The sequence below is a fragment of the Aythya ferina genome (genome assembly GCF_964211825.1).
Source record: "Aythya ferina genome assembly, chromosome: Z".
In the NCBI taxonomy this organism is placed as follows: Eukaryota; Metazoa; Chordata; class Aves; order Anseriformes; family Anatidae; genus Aythya; species Aythya ferina.
The window spans coordinates 5,428,414-5,448,002 of NC_140299.1; the positions used below are offsets into that span (position 1 = coordinate 5,428,414).

At 36.8% G+C, this 19,589-nt stretch overlaps 1 protein-coding gene across 2 annotated transcripts in view; it reads right to left on the reverse strand.

Moving 5' to 3' along the window:
* PIK3C3 (phosphatidylinositol 3-kinase catalytic subunit type 3) overlaps positions 1-19,589 on the reverse strand; it is a 71,811-nt gene that overhangs the window by 33,418 nt on the left and 18,804 nt on the right. For both annotated transcript variants that reach the window (XM_084504287.1, XM_084504286.1), the window contains 12 exons: positions 19,220-19,312; positions 18,369-18,554; positions 16,961-17,115; positions 15,640-15,727; positions 14,408-14,475; positions 10,775-10,880; positions 9,845-9,961; positions 8,726-8,857; positions 6,499-6,627; positions 6,105-6,174; positions 5,402-5,466; positions 130-214 (listed from right to left, as the gene is read on the reverse strand). In XM_084504287.1, coding sequence (XP_084360413.1) covers positions 130-214; positions 5,402-5,466; positions 6,105-6,174; positions 6,499-6,627; positions 8,726-8,857; positions 9,845-9,961; positions 10,775-10,880; positions 14,408-14,475; positions 15,640-15,727; positions 16,961-17,115; positions 18,369-18,554; positions 19,220-19,312 — 1,294 coding nt within the window. The remainder of the gene's footprint in view (positions 1-129; positions 215-5,401; positions 5,467-6,104; positions 6,175-6,498; positions 6,628-8,725; positions 8,858-9,844; positions 9,962-10,774; positions 10,881-14,407; positions 14,476-15,639; positions 15,728-16,960; positions 17,116-18,368; positions 18,555-19,219; positions 19,313-19,589) is intronic.

Genomic DNA, 19,589 nt, shown 5'->3' on the forward strand with positions numbered 1-19,589 from the left:
GTATTCTGACTGTAGGTAAGGAACTATGCAGGTACTTGCTATCATTTCATCTTAAGTGTCTCAATAGCTCACTGATCCCATCCCTTGTAATTCATATATGAAGTTATCAGTTGTAGGAGTTTAACTTACCACAGCTCTTAACATACGTGTCCATCACCTCTGCACTTATTCCATGAGGCCCAGTCTCACTCGGTGCGTGCTTTCTGAAGAAGTTCTGGAGGAAAAGTCATCAACATATTTAGTTACTACACATGATCTCAAATGTGATTCTTATACCTAGTGATCAAAGATTTAAAACAAGACCACAAATGCCCAGTAGTGTAAACTGTTAAACTAAGAATCATCCCCAGCAAACCCAGTGAGATCTAAATTTACTTCTATATTGCTATCTTTAATATTATCTTAATCATCATATTACACTCAGCAGGAAAAGATCTGAAATTCAAATTGAAATGTACTTCTTTAAAACAGCCTTAGAAGATTAGTAATACATTCAAGATTTACTTATTAATAAATATGAATACAAAAATACTTCCACAGGAACAGGCAAGCTTATATGAGATTACGGAAAACATACAGGACTAAGTTCAGATCAGTAACTATGTTTGGGACACACATTCTAACTTATAAGGTTTAACACGATATGCCTCTATATTCTTCTATACAACTGAGTTTAAAAGTAAGATCTAAATCACTAAATGGTACGTGGTTGAGGCCAAAACAGTCCTTCCCACTACTTAAAAAGACTGTTTTTCTTGACCAAGATAAAAAGATATGTAAATTATATCTAAGCCTAAACCTAAGATTATTCCACTGAACGAAAGTACAGGCACAAAAGCTAAGCAAGCACTAGAAGAGGAGCTTTCTATGTATCTACACAACAAATAACTGCCCTAATGAAACACTGAAATGAATTTCACAAAATAAAGAGGTGCTGAAAGCAGGTACCTTCTGACTATTTAAGAAAGTTTTGCATGAAAAGCAGCCTTGTTATAAATGGAAAAAGCTTTAATTGCCTTTGTTTACACAGGAGCAAGCACTTCAAAGACATGTTCAAGAAGCTGAAAGTAGAAAGATTCTGTTGCCTATACAGAGTTAGGAGCTGGATTCAATGATACCTGTGCATCCCTTCCCTTTGGATACTCTATGATTCTTATAAATGAAACCCATAAAAGCAATGTGGAACAAAAATTTTAACTGTTTAATAGCGTAGTAGAAAATTCTAGCTTCAGTGCTCCAAAACTTTGGACACTGTATGTTAAAAAACAACTTCAGAGAATCCAAACGGCAAGCTGTGCGGAGTGGAACACAAACCCTCAAAAACACAAAACTAAAATCAAGATTATTAATGTAAGTTAAGTAACATTCAAACATCAAAATGTTTGTTGTTTTTTTTTTTCTTTCCTGCAGATCTGTATTATCAGTCCATATTAAATTACTTGCTTTGAAACTTCAAAATACTTTTTTTTTTCATTTTCACATACTGTCAATTTTTATTAAAACACCTGTGATGCAAACAAACATTTACAAAAACAACAGAATAAACTTTCACCACACTCAGTGCTCGTTTAATTTTTACTCCTTGGCCTACAATGCACAGCTATTTTATCATGCTTCACAGCACAGGAAATCTGGGTTCTGTAATGTACTTTGTAATTACTCTGCGAAGTAATCTCAGATTACATTTCTTTTTGTTGTCTTGTCTATTTAGATCAGTGGTTCCTCAAAGGAAGAATTGCTCCATATGTCTGCAGAGCAATCAACAGTGAGGCACCTATCTTAGGTTGGAATAGGATGTTATAATTGCAAAATAACAATTTCACGTTCATTTCTAAATGCATTATTCTATGAAAATATGGAATAGAATATAGATAGTAGGATTCTAAGATCACAAAGGACTGCAGAGAAGAAAGCACTTCAGAAACTGTATGATGACTGACAGTGTAATCAGAGAATCGAAGGGGTTGGAAGGGACCTCGAAAGATCATTGGGTCCAACCCCCCTGCCAAAGTAGGTTCCTTAGAGCAGGCTGCCCAGGTAGGCATCCTGACGGGTCTTAAATATCTCTAGAGAAGGAGACTCCACAACCTCCCTGGGCAGCCTGTTCCAGTGCTCTGTCACGCTCACCATGAAGAAATTCTTTCGTATGTTGGTGTGGAGCTTCCTGTGCTCTATCTTGTAACCATTACTCCTTGTCCTGTCCCTGCAAACCACTGAAAAGAGGTATAATTGTAGCTTATCACAATCTTCACACAAGTGAGAAGAAAAGTGTGCAACTTTATGTTGGTCACTGTCCAACTGGACAGAGTAGTGTTGTTTGTTTTTTTTTTTTTTTTGTATCTCCATATTTTCAAATGTATAGTTAACAGAAGGGTGTAAGTATTTATTTTGACTCGCAGTTACTGCATTATGACTAAATGCAAGCTTCAGTATTAGCTATAAAAATTGAAAAAAGGTATGAAAAAAGGTAATGTAATGAACTAAATGCAATATAAATACACTGTGTTTTCATTCAGAACGTACTGTCACAAAACGGGTAATGTTGACCCAGACATCTGGAGGTTACCTGGTCCAACTCCCCTGCTGTAGCAGAATACCCAGAGCACAGTGCTCAGGTTCACATCCAGTCAGCTCTTGAAGATCTCCAAGGAGACTCCACAGGCTCTCTTGGCAGCTTATTTCAGTGGTCTGTTACTATTTGTGTCTATGTATCTTATATGGAAGCTTGGTATATTTTATTTAGCTGTATTTATCCTGACCAACTAAGTGAGCTCTGTAACCTAACTGGTGCTGTGCTTGAAGCTATCAGGAGTTGTATGTGTCATTATTCAATTACATATCCCTACTCAATCCTATTATAATCAAAGAAAGCTTGCTCCAAATCAATCACACACATCGACCACACATGGAAACAGATTTCTGATGTTACACAGATGAGCTATTTAGTTGTTTAAACCAGAAAGCATTAATACATGTTTGCTTTGACAAGGTGTCAAGCCTAGTGGCAGCTAGCAAATGTCACACCCATCTACAAAAAAGGCCAGAAGGAAACTACAGGCCTGTCAGTCTGACTTTGGTGCCAGGGAAGCTCACGGAGCAGATCATCTTGAGTGCCATCACACAGCACATACAGGACAACCAGGTGATCAGGTCCAGTCTGCATGGGCTTATGAAAGCCCAGTCCTGCTTGATCAATCTGATCTCCTTCTATGACAAAGTGACGCACTTAGTGGATGAGGGAAAGGCTGTGGATGTGGTCTACCTTGACTTCAGTAAGGCTTTTGACACCATTTCCCACAGCATTCTCCTGGAGAAACTGACTGTTCATGGCTTGTCTAGGTGTATGCTTCGCTAGGTAAAAAAACCTGTTTGAGTAGCTAGGCCTGAAGAGTTGGGATGAATGAAGGTACATCCAGTTAGCAGCTGGTCACTAGCGTTGTGCCGTAGGGCTCAGTACTGGGGCCAGTTCTACCATATCTTTATCAGTGATCTGGACAAGGGGATTGAGTGCACCCTCAGTAAGTTTTCAGACAACACCAAGTTAGGCACAAGTGTTGATCTGTTTGAGGGTAGGAAGGCTCTGCAGGAGGATCTGGATAGGCTGCACCAGTGAGCTGAGGCCAACTGTATGAAGTTCAACAACGCAAAGTGCCAGGTCCTGCATCTGGGGCACAACAACCCCCTGAAACACTACACGATGGAGGAAGAACGGCTGGAAAGCTGCCTGATGGAAAGGGACCAAGGGGTATGGGTCAATAGCCAGCTGAACACAAGTCTGCAGTGTGCTCAAGTGGCCAATAAACAAACAGCATCCTGGTTTGCATCTGAAATAGAGTGGCCAGCAGGACCAGGGATGTGATTGTCCCTCTGTACTTAGTGCTGGTGAGGCTGCACCTCAAGAAGTGTTCAGTTTTGGGCCCTTTACAAGGAGGATACTGAGGTGCTGGAGCATGTCCGAAGAAGGGCATTGAAGTTGGTGAGGAGTCTGCAGAACAAGGCTTACAAGCAGTGGCTGAGGGAGCTGGGGTTGTTTAGCCTGAAGAGGAGGCTCAGGGGAGACCTTACAATGCTCTACAACTACCTCAAAGGAGCCTGTAGGCAGGGTGGGGTCAGTCTCTTCTCCCAAGCAACAATTTCCTCTTATCCTAAGTTGCCCAGGGGAAAGCCAGAACCTTTCCCCCAGGGCTCGGTGCTGGGGCTGGTCCTCTTTAATATCTTCATCGATGATCTGGACGAGGGCATCGAGTGCACCCTCAGTAAGTTCGCAGATGACACTAAGTTAGGTGCGTGTGTCGATCTGCTTGAGGGTAGGAAAGCTCTGCAGGAGGATCTGGATAGGCTGCACCGATGGGCTGAGGTCAACTGCATGAAGTTCAACAAGGCCAAGTGCCGGGTCCTGCACCTGGGGCGCAATAACCCCAAGCAGAGCTACAGGCTGGGAGAGGAATGGTTGGAAAGCTGCCAGGCAGAGAAGGACCTGGGAGTGATGGTGGATAGTCGGCTGAATATGAGCCAGCAGTGTGCTCAGGTGGCCAAGAAGGCCAACAGCATCCTGGCTTGTATCAGGAACAGTGTGACCAGCAGGGCTAGGGAGGTGATCGTCCCCCTGTACTCAGCTCTGGTGAGGCCGCACCTCGAGTACTGTGTTCAGTTTTGGGCCCCTCGCTACAAGAAGGACATCGAGGTGCTTGAGCGGGTGCAGAGAAGGGCGACGAAGCTGGTGAGGGGCCTGGAGAACAAGTCCTACGAGGAGCGGCTGAGGGAGCTGGGCTTGTTCAGCCTGGAGAAGAGGAGGCTCAGGGGTGACCTTATCGCTCTTTTTTGGTACCTCAAGGGAGGCTGTAACGAGGTGGGGGTTGGCCTGTTCTCCCACGTGCCTGGTGACAGGACGAGGGGGAATGGGCTTAAGTTGAGCCAGGGGAGTTTTAGGTTAGATGTTAGGAAGAACTTCCTCACTGAAAGGGTTGTGAGGCACTGGAACAGGCTGCCCAGGGAAGTGGTGGAGTCACCATCCCTGGAAGTCTTCAAAAGACGTTTAGATGTAGAGCTTAGGGATATGGTTTAGTGGAGGGCTGTTAGCGTTAGGTTGGAGGTTGGACTCGATGACCTTGAGGTCTCTTCCAACCTAGAAATTCTGTGATTCTGTGATTCTGTGATTCAATATCATAAATGAGCTACACTTTATTTCAATGATATTACTGTTAGGTAATAAGATGATAGGTCATAGGATGATTTAAGTGTTTTCTAAAGCAAAAAATCTGATTTGTTTCAAGTTTGAATCTGTCTTCTAAACAGTAGGTAAAGATCATTTGAAAGACTGTAAAGACTGATGTGTGAGATTTAAGGCTGCAATTCATACTGTGTTATCAGTAGAAGACTTAAAGAACATACCATCACATACCTGTATACTTTCCTCAGTAGCAAGAACTTCTGCAACTGGCACTGACTGAATAAACTGCATGAAACCTGTGATACAAACCAAAAAATCTCCAGTGCATACAAGTTTGAAGCTACTCCAGAGCCTTTTTATTAAAGGCCACCACTAACACATGGTTTCATTCAACTGCTTCTCTATAGTAAAAAAAATCCCCCAATTTTTCTCCAAAATTCAGTAGTTCTTTAACAACCAGTTTTAACTGCAAGTTGTCCAAATTTTCTTGAAAAAGGAAATAAACCAGTCATTTTCTAAATGTTTATCCACAATGCATCTAAAAGCATTTAAGTTTCATTTTGTTTTGGTCTTTTTTCCCCCCCATCTTCCTGCAAAGGTCAATTAGAGTATTAACATGATTTGCCCAAGATCACACTGCAAGCTTGCACTAAAGATAATGCTGTAAATAGTCTAAATGACTGTCACGCATTTCAGAAGTTAATAACAGGTTTATTTTATGAAGATATTTGAGTCACCTGTGCAATACCACAGCCACTCAACTTGTTTACTTCCACAACTTACAGTGGGACAGGATTTTCTAACACAAGCTCTTCTTTAGAATACTGTCTTAAGCAAAACATCTGTCATGAAAATACTATGTCACAACAATCTAAGAACTGAAGGAGAAAATTATTCCCAATACTATACTTTTAGAAAACCAAAGTATTCATACCATGTTTTGTACTAGTTGCCAGCACTTTGTAAGGTGTCAGCTTCAAATCCAGATTCTCTTTTCTTAACAGCTGGGAGTGGGGAGAAGAAAAAAAAAGTGAAACAAACCATTTTGTTTTTTTTTAAACAGGAGGCACTGATCTACACAGTTCTTCACTGAAGTTAGTGATGTGCAAAAGCCAGTTTGCCTTTTTTTTTAGTTTTTGGTTTTTTTTTGGATCTATACAGAATCTATATCTGTCTATAAAGAAAAAAAGCCAAGTGAAGTCTGAAAACCCTGGTATGTGTTAGCAACTTCAACAGCCATGCTAGCCACATGAACATTTTCTACCAGTCTTGCTCTTGACCCAAAGAATCAAGAACTTAAAACGACAACATGGGTAAGTAATTCTCACCTTATCCATGAGTGAAATAATCTGAAGAATAAGTTGATCTTGACGTAAGTCATCACCATGCTTAAAAATTACAGGATATTTACCTCCATCTTCTGTCTTGAAGAATAACTGAGCAGGCATTAAGGCACTCTGGAAAAGGAAATTTATTCCACTAAGCTCGTTCACAGCAATGTTCACATTAATATCTTGCTACAGTGGATTCCTGAGACACAAATCCTTATTTACTGTATTATTAATTCCTGTCTAGTTCACATATAATAAGATCATACTATACTGACATAAATTTCAGTTAGAAAAAGGTTTAGAATAATCTTATTGGTTACCAATAGCATAACAGCAAGAACCAGAAGTCGCTTAATGTTCCTCAAATACAGCAGTAAATAAGCAATTCTAAAATTCTAGAAGCAGTTACCTACTGTCTAGGATAGAGTCAGACCATGTCATTTCCAGTTACCAACACTATGATCTAGGTATGTTTAAACAAAACAACAACAACAACAAAAAAAACACCTCAGGTTCTCCACTGTTTAGAGAAGAAAAAACAAACTAGAATTACAAAGGATACATTCTTCCCCTGCATGCCACCCCATCCCTCACGCAACTGAAGAGGAAAGGACAGAAGGATTCAAACTTTGTTTGCATGCATGCAATTCAAACCAATGTAAAAAAGGTCACAACAAAACAAATTGTAACTGACGAGATCAAAAAGAGACAATTACAGGATAAACATTGAAGAAATGCTAGGGGCAAGTCATCTTAAACAATTAATTACTTTCTTAATCTATTTAGTAAAAGAAAAAAAGCCTTTTTACATTGCTGTTTGTGAAGAACAATTTGTTTGCTCTTTCTCTGAACAAAATGGATTGAAAGGGATCAATTACCTACATGAATTTCATCTATTGCAACTGACCAAGTTACTTCCCTCAAAGCAAAAACAATTAAAAAAATCAATAATATGGTTTAATATTTTCACATGCAGTAAATGTTTCAAAAAAGTTTCATAAATAAAAGAAAAATGATTCTTTGAATAGTCCTACAAAAGCTGCCACGTGATAACCAAGAGCACCAAAAATTAGTCATTCACCTCTGACTATTATCCTGTAGCACAGGATTATAGATTAAGTGGAAATGAGTAAGCATTCAGAATCAGGACAATCAAAACCATCTCTGACTTCAAAAGAAGTTTTAAGAGCATGGAATGGTAGATGGGTCCTCTTCTACGTAACTAACAGGTATATAAAGAAACAAGCCAAAGGTGGGGAACCAAAGGTGGCAGAAAACTATCAAAAATGTTTAACTCTTATTTTAAGTAAACAGAATTTATTGCATTTCACAAGTGATTCCCATAAAACTAGAAGGTATACATTTACAACCTACTAGAAATCATGGTTAACATTTGTTGCAACAGAAGCTTGAACTTTTTTCCTCCCCCTCTTTTCTTTAAAACTAGCAGGGAATGCCTCCTGGTTAGAGGCCTGACTGGTAAAAACACATTTTGGTCATCTTAAAACTGGATAATAGTCAACTAGATGGCTTGAAATTACATTTATGATGAACATGGGCTACTTACATTCCAAGTAGCATATAAAGCAAAAGAATTCAACCCTTTTAACAGCATACTGACTGTCCAATAACTATATTAAGGAATGGCTATGTAATTACAAGCAACTGATCTGGTTCAATTTAAGGAGTTATTTATACTTGGGATACATCATCTATATGGCAGTCCACAGCAACATAATGAAATGGACCACCTTATTTCCTCCTACTCCCTAGGAAATAAAGTTTCATTTTGCAGTACAATAATGTTAACATGTAGATTAAAAATCAAAACAGGTATGCTACATGTAAGATTTTAAACATAAGTGATGCTCCCTCTGGACACAGACTAAGATTCAGAGAAGTTCTGAACTAGGAAGCATTCAGCTACCTTGGAGACTGTCTCCGGCTTGTGAACCACTTACTCTAAAGAAGATTTGCGGATAACATTTCACCTTTTTCAAAAGTAGATTATAGTTATTTAATAAAGTATATCAGTCTTATAAAAGCTGCTGTGAATTTAGTACATTAATTTGAAATCAGCTTTAGAAAAAACAATCACTTTAAGAGCACATTACAATTAGATTTCTCCTTGACTACATCAGCCTCTTTCAATCTTTCAACTGGTATTGCTAAGCTTGGTGCTCATTAGATTTGTTTATATTTCAGCTATTCAGACATTATTTACCTTGAAGAGTGTGGCTTTTTCAGGGATTATCCCTTTAATTTTCACCTGAGGCTCCAGAGGAAGTGGAATAAGTTCCATATCCGCTAAATTCATCTTTTCATTATCTGCTAACAACGCCTGAAGCCTCTCATTCTGAAAGAAAAAGAAAATCTTGTGTCTTATCCCCCCTCCAACAAGCAAAACTATTAGGCATACATGAACAGTTACAGACTTAACAGCAGATAACTGTTACTAATAAATCACCAGCTTCTTCAATTACTACTCTAAAGAATCAAGATTTCATTCTTAAAATGCAGTGAAATAAATATTCTCTTTATATAATAAGAACACAGATATAAGAATACCTGAGGTTGGTCCTGGTGGACACCAAGTTAAACATGGGCCAACAGCAGGTTAAGGGAGGTGATCCTTCCTCTCTACTCAGCACTGATGAGGCCATGCCTAGCATATTGAGTCCAGTTCTGGGCTCCTCAGTACAAGAGACATGGACATATTGGAGAGTGTCCAACAGAAATCATCAGTAGACTGGAGAACCTTTCCTAGGAAGAAAGGCTGAGAGAGCTGGGATTTCTGAGTCCCAGAGAAGCTCAGGGGAGATTTTAATCCATGTATATAAATACGCGACTGAAGAGTGCAAAGAACGTAGAGTCAGGCTCTTTACAAAGGTGCCCAGTGACGGGACAGCAGCCTTGGGCAAGCTGCTGTAGGGAGACTTGCAGGAAGGTAGGACAAAATGACCTTCAGAAGTGCCTTCCAACTTCAGCTGTTACATGACTCTGTGATGATCCTCATATCACAAGTTCTGCTCCCTTCTCCAATCTTCTGCAACTTGCTCACCCTCAAATCACTACTTCTTCAATGATTTCTATACTTTACTTTAGCAAAAATACCCTGAGACATTTCTGAAGGCCTCTTTTCCTTTTCCATTTCTGAAGTTTCAGAACATTTAGTAACTTTAACCCATCTAATCCCTTCTTAGGGTTCTTTAAAATTAACTAACATTGTTATAGGATAGACAGACATCTGTTATACATATAAGTAGTAAGAATTTTTAGCGAAAGGGTAACATTCATTTCTGGGAAGAATTTGACAATGTAAGTGTTCCAGTGCTTTATTTACCTTTTTCTTACGATTCCCGCTTTCACGCTGCACTGCTTTCATTACATGAACCAAGCGATCTACAAACGTCTGCTGGGCTGCCAACAATGAACGCATCACCCTGACAGATTTATCACCCTAAATGAATTAAAAGAAACAAAATTAGTTATTTGTTCCATAATTATTTTACTTATAAATATTTTATTCTTTATTCTAACATCTTTGGGCTTTTAAATTGTACGTGAATAAAGATCTATTTCCTCCCAATTCAAAAGATGTTTTCTGTAAAGCGCAGTCAGAATCATTGGAGCTGACAATCAATTATCTGACCTATCAGTTCACTTCAATTTGATTCAACAATTTCAAATATGAACATTCATGCAGGAAAAAAAAAATGCTCACACAACCAAAATAAAGTAACAACAACAAGCACATGAAATACTTTATAAAAAGTGTTGAGTAGCTTTCCTAAAATGGGAATTAATGTGAAGTATAAGATTCACAGTCTTGCTTGATTTTAGTGCATCTACTATAAAATTATAAAATAAAAAAGCTTTTATGAATTTCAGTCTGTTTTTGCTTTTTTTCTCCTGTTACTACAGCACCCTTTGCTGTTGGCATACAGAGCAACACAGCTTTTGGATTCAAAAGACAGGCCTCTTGTCTAAATTTGCACTGGTAGATTTCTAATAAAGAAATTAAAAATGAACTAGGCTGATCATACAAGGCATAGGATTTCAGAATCAGCATGTTAACGGGAGCAATAAATAAGACAGAGAAAAATGTTCTTGATTGTTTTTCTTTGCTTTACCACAATCACTGAAAATACAAACTGAAGTAGAAGCTTTCTAAATTTCAATACATGATATGACAAGCTGTCCTCTATCTAGACACTTGTGTCTTTTTGAAAGAAAAGAATCACCAAGTATTTTCCTTACACAGAGGCATTACCTTTAGCAAAGCCTGACTAAATCTTCTCATCACATTTAAGTACATTTCATGAGTCTTTGGGTCCCTCTGCTGAGTGTCTTGGTCTTCACATTCCACTATTACATACCTGCAGCACAGAAACAATTCAAGTTATATTGTACTCTGGCGCTGTGTAATCTGAGTGAAATACTGCAGTCCCGTATTATACACTTGGAGCTAAAAATAAAGTTGTTCAAAATAAAGTTGTTCTTTGAATAATACTAGCTGAGCTCTTCAAAATCGCTTAGTCTTAAATACCCATTTGGATAGGGCAGCCTATAAAAGTTTGAGGTGCTTCACTTGAAGCAGTCAAACATCACTTAGACAGGACAGAAGTCTGAATCACAAGAACACTCCAAACAGGGACAGCGAGTACTCCACTACTACCCTCTACAGCCCAGAGATAAAATTGTTGCTGCAAACTTGCTATTCAAGTACACCTTAAAAAAAAAAATCCTATCCTACTTGTTCCTTATTTTGCCATTAGCAACAGTGGAAGAAACTGTACTGATCCTGAAATAGCTCTGCAAAGGCTACATTTCAAATCTAGTTTTCATTTCTAGAATCTTCCAGACAGTTACTGTCAATTTATTTTGATGTGCTAATTAGCAGTTTGGAAACACTTTTGTGCTTATTTCTGTTCACAGCACTGAAAAACAAAAAGTAGCTGTGCACAGATCTTCCTTCTGTTTACCAATATATTTCATAGCTTTACCCAGGCTAAACAACCCCACTTTAAAAAAAAAAAAAAAAAAGGTAGAGATTAGCAACTGTTTTCAAACACTGAATTTGGATTCAGAAGTGGCTCTACATATTCAATAAACATGCTCACACTTCACAATAGCGATTAATTTTTTCTTTTTTTTGGACTTGTAACTTCTTTGCAGGTGAATGATTATAGGACAAGATTATAGGTCTTGATTGCAGCTGAAAAAATGATGTTTCTTCTCCTTTACAGATCACTTTTCACATGGATAGAAGCCTTTCTGTAAACAATCAATAACGTCATATCTGGGGTCTTCTATAACTTCAGCTAGTGCTAAAGAATGCTGACAGCAGATGAGAATCAAATGAACACTACATAGATTAACTTGGTGGTGGTGGCTGTTACATTTTAGTTTTAAACTGATTTCACATCAGCTTTATATGTTAAGAAATGAATGCCAAAATACCCTGGGTTCCAATATTAGCTGATAATCCAGAAATTGCTATCATAAAAAGGGAGCACTAAGGAAATCACTTGTCAATAGCTTAAGTTAAAAACAACTCCCTTGCTCTATAACTCAAACCTCCTTCCTCCTGAAAAGAAAGGGCAAAGTAAGAAAGGCACATCCATCTGAAAGTAAATAGCTACAGACCTGCACATCCCTGGACTGTTCGGAAAGTTACAGACAGATATCCTGGAAAATTTCACTGCAGCTTTAGTGTACTTCTGACTAAATGATTTATTTATTTAAAGTTTTGGATGTAAAAAAATCTGAATTTTCTTTTTCACATTGATATAAGAAGTCTACTAGAAGTGATTCAAAATTAACTTTGTGTCAAATTTGACTAATTTCATTTACAAACGTGCATTATATACATTAAGGTACACATAAAGTATTTTATTCATATTATCTCAAGAAAATCTATAACCAGAAATTACTTCAAAATATTGGCTGATACTTTTTTCTATACACTGTTACCTTACTAAAGTGATAGAGTTAGATTGCTGTAATATGAGCGAAAATAAACAAACATTTTAAAAAAATCTGTGCACTAAAACTTCTGGGGAAAAAAGGGTGTCATTAATTGAAACACGTCTTTTTCATTTGTTAAAAATTTGGGCAGTTTCTCAAAACCACCTTAAAACAAGGAGGAAGTAACACTCCACACACACAGGTGTCTCATACATCCAGATGGGGGTGAAGTTAAAAGCAGTAGCAGTGATTTCTGCAGGTACTGTTAAAGTATAAGAATAGGAGAACTTTACAATGACAAGTGAATGAGCAGGGAGGTTTGATTTTCAAGGGATATTGTACTTTTCCATTGATTATTTTGGTGCACATTGTGTCTTGATAGATGAAACAAGCAACTGATCAGCAGCCACAAGGATTTATGGCTTTGTCAGCTCAAACAGTGGCTACAACATTTGTATTTTGTCACTGAGATTAAGATGTCTGGAAAGAAAACAATGAATGAATTGACTCTTCTGTGGTGGTGTTTTTTTTGTTGTTGTTGTTTTGTTTTTATTATTGGTCTATTGTTTGCTTCTGCAGTTGGAAGACAAACTTTGGAGTTCTGGAAACTTTTAAATATTCTGTAGATTCTGACAAGTTGCAGAGCTTAGCTCATTTTTATTATGTTGATATAATCCACTAACATTTATTAACATTATAAAGAAAGTTTAGTTAAGTCAAACATTTGGCTTCTACACACTCCAATTTAGCCTGCAATTATTTTAATCATCTACATTTATTAACATCTTTATTCTGAAGCCAAACATCATATTTTCCCCTACAAAAGTTTCCTTGTAAGTAATGTTCCCTATTTAAGTAATGCACTTGAATTGTCTTTCATTTAAATTACTGAATTACACGTCTCAAATTTCTGAAAAAGCAACAGAATTGATGAAGAAAATTACAGACTGGGTCACTCTCAAGACAGGTTCTTAAATTTAAACAGGAACAATTTAAGTTTATACCACCTAAAACAGCCAATTCACCTAATAAGCATGTACTAATGCATATGGATATTTTAAATTATTATATGCATCTAAAAGAAATCAAACGATTATCATACGTATCAAGTCATTTTTAACCATATGAAAGGTACCTAAGCTGTTCATTATAAAAAACATGCACATATACAAGTATATGCTCATGTGTGTTTATATGCATATACACGCAGACAGGGAGTACATTTCATGGAGTACAGCTCTAGTCACCTCAGCTTTCCTATAGTGAGATCATATCTGAAAATACTTATTTCATTAAGTACAGAAGGCATACAGATGACTAGTTTAGGCATTTAATTCGTAAATTACATGAGACAACATCTTACCTCTTCACCACCTACATGAACTATTCATAAGTAAAGTTCCCCCTAAAGAAAGCACACATCTGCAATGACTGTGCTTATAACACAGCCACAAATTGAATCTAAAAAACCAATTAGATTAGCACAAGCTGATTAACGACTTTATGAATGTTTATAAAGTATGCTCTTGACTTATTTAAGTAACTTTAATATTCTAGTCAACACTGCCAAAAGTATAAACACAAAGCAAACAAAAGTAGTGCAGAAAATGAACTTGATTTCCTACTCAATACCAGAAACAAAGTGAATGACTATACAATAAAAACTATACAATCAGCCCCTCTCCCCCCAAACACCATACTTAATGCCCTACAGATCACCTTCCTTTGTCTAACAAAGAAACACCTTTTTATGCTTTAAAAATCAGTGTCCTCTTTTTAGTGATTATTCTGTTCTGCTGTGTGTTATAAAAATACTACTTTATCCTGGCTGAAATTGAGATTCTCAAATTCTCTATTGCTTTGCATCCTTCTGGGCATTATAGCTTTGATTTCAATTACATATTGATACAGAATGAATAAATAGTTTCTAACATACCAGTATAAGTAGTTTGCCAATGTGGAATTTTTGCATGCTCGTGATATCAAGAAAGTGCAAAGGTCTTGCTGAAAGAGATTTAAGAAAAGCAAAATTACATTGTAACATAAGTCTGAGCACATCATAGAGATGAAGATAAGGAAAAAACACAAATGCATGAAGGTTTGAGAGATGTTCCTTTGTAAAGGCTGAATCCGATCCAACCTATGACTGAACTCCTATTTTTATTTTTACTTCAAACATTTCCAGCAGCAACACTAAGTAAAGTATATCATGGTTGCGTATTTGCTAATATACCACAAGTACATGATGTTATCCAACTATAAACCTTCGATGTTAGCCTTTTATTTACAATACCTTACTTTTCTCCTATGCAATTACCCAAGTGTGCGAATCAACCCTGAAAGGGATTTGCTACCTGTTTTACATCCAAAAGAGCTGAAACTCATTAAGATGGTTTACATCTTAATATAAAAAACAAATTTGTAGAGTATATACAACATTTAGCTGCTTTTCCAAGGTGTAACAGTCCAACTAAAAAAATATGAACATCTTTACCTAGATATTCCTTTTGAGCCTTAATTTCCATGCAGTCCTGAGACCCAAACAGGAAGATTTACAAAGACAATGGATCTTTTGTTCAAAGACCAATTAACTGTACAACTGTACATCAGATTAAAAACAGACTCCCCCAAATTGTCTTTACCTTGCAATTTTCCCTCCTGCAATTTCTACTAAAAGAAGAGTAAAATCCTTGGCAGATATAAGTCACAGCGTCTTTAAGGTCTATAATGATGGCACAAATGCCGAAGAATCTGGGCACAGGAAGAACACATTGCAGGTATTAAAAAAATACTTGGATAACTGTTTTCTATTTAAAAAAGGGTGGCTTTAAAACACCTCAAATTCATGTAGTTGTCAGTATCTAACCAGTACGTGATCATCTTCTCAGTAATTTTCTACTTTAAAAGACAGGTATTACAAAAAAATCAATGCCTAGTCCCCCAGTTTTTGGTAATGGGACCAAGAAGATAAATAGACAGCCTGTAAGAGAAAATCAGATAACCTATTGCTATTTTCTCAAGCATTTAAATAACATGCATGTTCTTAGAGCACTTCAAGTATTCAGCAAAATATAGTATAAAAATTCAACCATGTATAAAAATGTAAAAATAGTATTAAGTCCCGGAGGTCTCAAATATCACAAATGCAAGTTAAAACATTCAACTTACATCAAGGTTCTCATTGTCTGCAGGCTCCTTTGTTTTAGAGGTAAGAGGTGGCGAGGAAACAGATGGCATAGGAGTCATGATCTGGGAACTACATAAAGGAGAGCATATAACTGGCATGATTCTAAGTTCTTGCTTGGAGGACGGGGCACATACAAGAAAACAGCAATGCATTTCACTTCCACAGCATAATAAATTCAGAAAACTGTAAGGTAAGTATCTTTAAAAAACACCCTCAACCCTCCTCTCTCTCTCAATTCTGTCTTGGAACAAACTGCATGAACAACAGCTTTGATCGCTGTGTCTGGTTAGTTACACAGCTTATGGTTGTAAAAGACATTGGGTTACATCAATCTTAGTATTTTGTTCCAGCTTGCATAAAAAATAAACAAACATTCACGGGAATTTAGCAAATCCACATTTTCAGTATAAGTTTTTGTTTTAAAAACACATTTCCAATTAAATTACCTACACACAACACCTGCAAGCACTCAGATCTGGAATACAATCACACATACCAGAGTAGACAAATCCAATGCTTGCTATGCAAAATTTTTACTTTCAGGTAAATTTACTATGTGATCAAACAGATCTATCGACGTCAAAGTGTCATTGCATCATGCATTCCAGGACACCTAATCTATAGCTTAGTGGTAAGACCAGTGGAAACCTTGTAACATAAAGAGTACATATGAGTGGCACAAGTGATTAGATAGTGATGCTTAATACTAGAAATTTGGAAACCTGTTATACATATTCACATAAAGCTCAGAAGGAGACTTCTGTTAACCAAGTTTGTTTGCACCTTAATCAGGTATTAATCAGGTATTTCAGCATTTGTTTGGGATTCCAAGTAATAGAAAGTATGCCGCCAGCAGCTCCTTCATATTCACAGGATTATCGCTACATGTTCTTTTGAAGGAGCAGGAAGAAATTTATTTCCATTTCAGACTGATCAGATGTTTAGATTCATATTCTTTGATGAAATTCAGAAATGGAGTCTCATGAAACTGCTTCATGGGAAGCAACCTACCTTCTGTAAGGACAGAAGGAAGCAATGTCATTGCTCCTCCTGAAGTTACCTTCCTTCTGCACAATAATGTCAAAGGCCACAACTTCTAGATTGAGTGTGTTAGTTCTGTAAACTATCTCTACTCAGTAAATACATTCTGTGAAAGGTTAGGATTTTTGTTTATTTAAATTAACATGTCACCACTTCAGATTAGATAAGAACACTGAATATGCAACAGTCCCTAAAAAGGGGAAAGAATTTGAAGACTTGTTACACATTTCTGTTTTTCTACAAGAAATCTTAGCTTCTTACCTGTCTATTTCTGTACCATTAGCTCCAGATGTTGTCATGCTTTCTGACACTGAACCTTGACTATCTCTCTTGCTAGGTTCCAGTCCATTCTTTATGTCATCAAAGTTTTCATATTTCAATGCCTGGACTAGTTGTAGCAGATACATCAGCAAATCCTTATGGAGGGGAAAAAAAAAGGAAAATTAATCATGAGGATCAAAGCTGCACAATTTCTTAATCTCAGAAAAACTTGGTCAGAATTTATTGACTATAAGGAACTGGAAGAGAGTCTCATCAGAAACAAATATACAACAGAAAAAAACTGATCTAGGATGAAGTTTGACTCCCAAAGACAGCAACTTATCACATCACTAGTTCACTCAAATTTATTAAGTACTAGTTAAGGATTTTAGTGAAAATGCATCTTTAAAATACACCTTTAAGCCCTACTTGCTTCTGGCATCCACGAAATAAACTTTCCAGTTTAGGGCTTCTGAGAATGAAACTTGAGCACAAAACGTGGACTGTGGTACCAGGAATTCACTTTCTTTCCTCCTCTCTTCTGTACAGTATTTATTTTTATCCTTAGTAATGAACCAGTGCATCTGATCTATTTAAGACTGAATAATAGAATTTTAATCACTTGCTGGTTATAATGAATTAATTTCCTCTACTATTCAACTTGCTCAGCTGGCTTTAAATGTTTTGTAAAAGGTACTCTATACAGACAAAGCAGTATGACCTTGGCTATTGAAGAGGGTTTGCTAAAATTAGAGAAATTTATGCTCCCTATTTTAATCTGAATTGATTATCAAAGATTCAAGAGCTATGGCAATACATTCAGTTTTGTGTTTTTTTTTTTTCTACTGTCAAAAGAAAAGAAAATACATAATTAAAATACTGAAGATTAGCAACTATTAAGTGGGCTCTACTCACAAATCACATCTCATCACATTCTAATCAGTATACAATCAGAAATACCTTATTCCCACATACATTTTTCTACTCGTTTTCTTCAGAAAGTTTGTGATGATATACTGCTTCAATCTACCAGACAGTTCTGTTTGGAAATCTTGTAGTGAATATTCTTAGTTCAGCATAGTTAACAGGTTAACAGAGAAAATTTATCACTGGTTTGCAGGGAGAACATAGGATTCTTTCAACTTCACAAAAAAGTGCTGTCACTGACTGTTCAAGCTAAGACAATTATCAATGAATATTCAATAATAGCAATTAATATTGTAACCTTCCCTCCATAAAGAGTTTTTATTAAAGAGCATCATTGTGAATTTTTGTTTTAAACTTCTCCATTGCTGTTATCACTTAAATGTAGCAAACATTTGAAGTACTTGGTAAGAGTAAAAAATCCTCTCTGCTCCAAGCCCAACTTGGAGCTAACTTCCACATGTGCTCATGAAACAGTGAATACCTCATCATCAGCCTGCTGAAGCCTAGCAACAGCGTATCGTCGAACTGTTGGATTAGTGAAGTGAGATGACAGAAGTTCTAGAGAATCTTCCACATCCATTGGCTTCCATTTGCCCAGTAGCTCCAGTGCTTGCTTTGCCTCTTGAGGTAGGTCCCAATTGACACACTTCAAAAATTTTGTCAAGGCCTAAAATGAAAGATGGGACAATTCAACAACTGAGACCTGGGACAAACAAATAGATTTCAGAAATCAAAAGTTAAGGCAAAACTAGATCAAAACTATCTTTACATAAGCACAGACCTATGAAGCTTTACTGACGTAAGTGACAATACAATTTGAAGTATTTTAATAGTATTTTAATAATGAAGTATTTCATCTTTTGAAATTGTAGAGTGATATTTAAGCAAAATGTAAAGTCAGCGATTACTGCTCAACCACCATTGCAACTATACAGAAATATTTACTGCTGGGTGATTACTTTATATATTTTGATATACCTTGGGCTTTTGGTGTTCTGCTACGTATTTTGGTAGCATTAACCCTTTTAGAAAAGGGATGAACAACTAGTTTTTAAGCATTTTACTTTGCTTCAGGAGAATTAGCATCACTAGTATATTAAGCTGTCACTTGGGTTTTGCAGAAAGACTGCTGCAATAATAGCCAGTTACTAGGATTTGAAAAGGAGAACTATGGTCTTTAATTTTTAAATCAGTACGACTATAGAAAAAGTTAAAATAATCTTGAATAACTAAGACAAACTCTGTATCTGCAAGAACAAAACACTGTAAAAAAATCAGTGCCAGATGAAATGCTTCTTGCATTAATAAATCCTCTCAAATAATTCAACTTACCTTCTCCTGATTAGTAAGGTAATATCTGAATTTCCAAACTAGATCCTGTTCCTCGTATGTCAGCTGCTTTGTTGGTGGATAACTCACTATGATCTATTAGACACACAGTCAGAAAGTGAGTTTAAAACACACAGGCAGGCATAATCACTGAGTTAACAGACTATACTGTGACAAAACACTGATGAGACAAAAACAGCTATAAAAAAGCTTTCCAACAACACAAATTTCTCGTGCCATTGTGGCGATGCTCCTCAGTTATGTTGAATGAACTGGCTGTGTAGGAAAACGTATGCAGTTAGTTTTAAGACTACCATCAACACCAACATATAGGTATATGTTCTTATCCAAACAGAACTGCAGCAATAGTTAA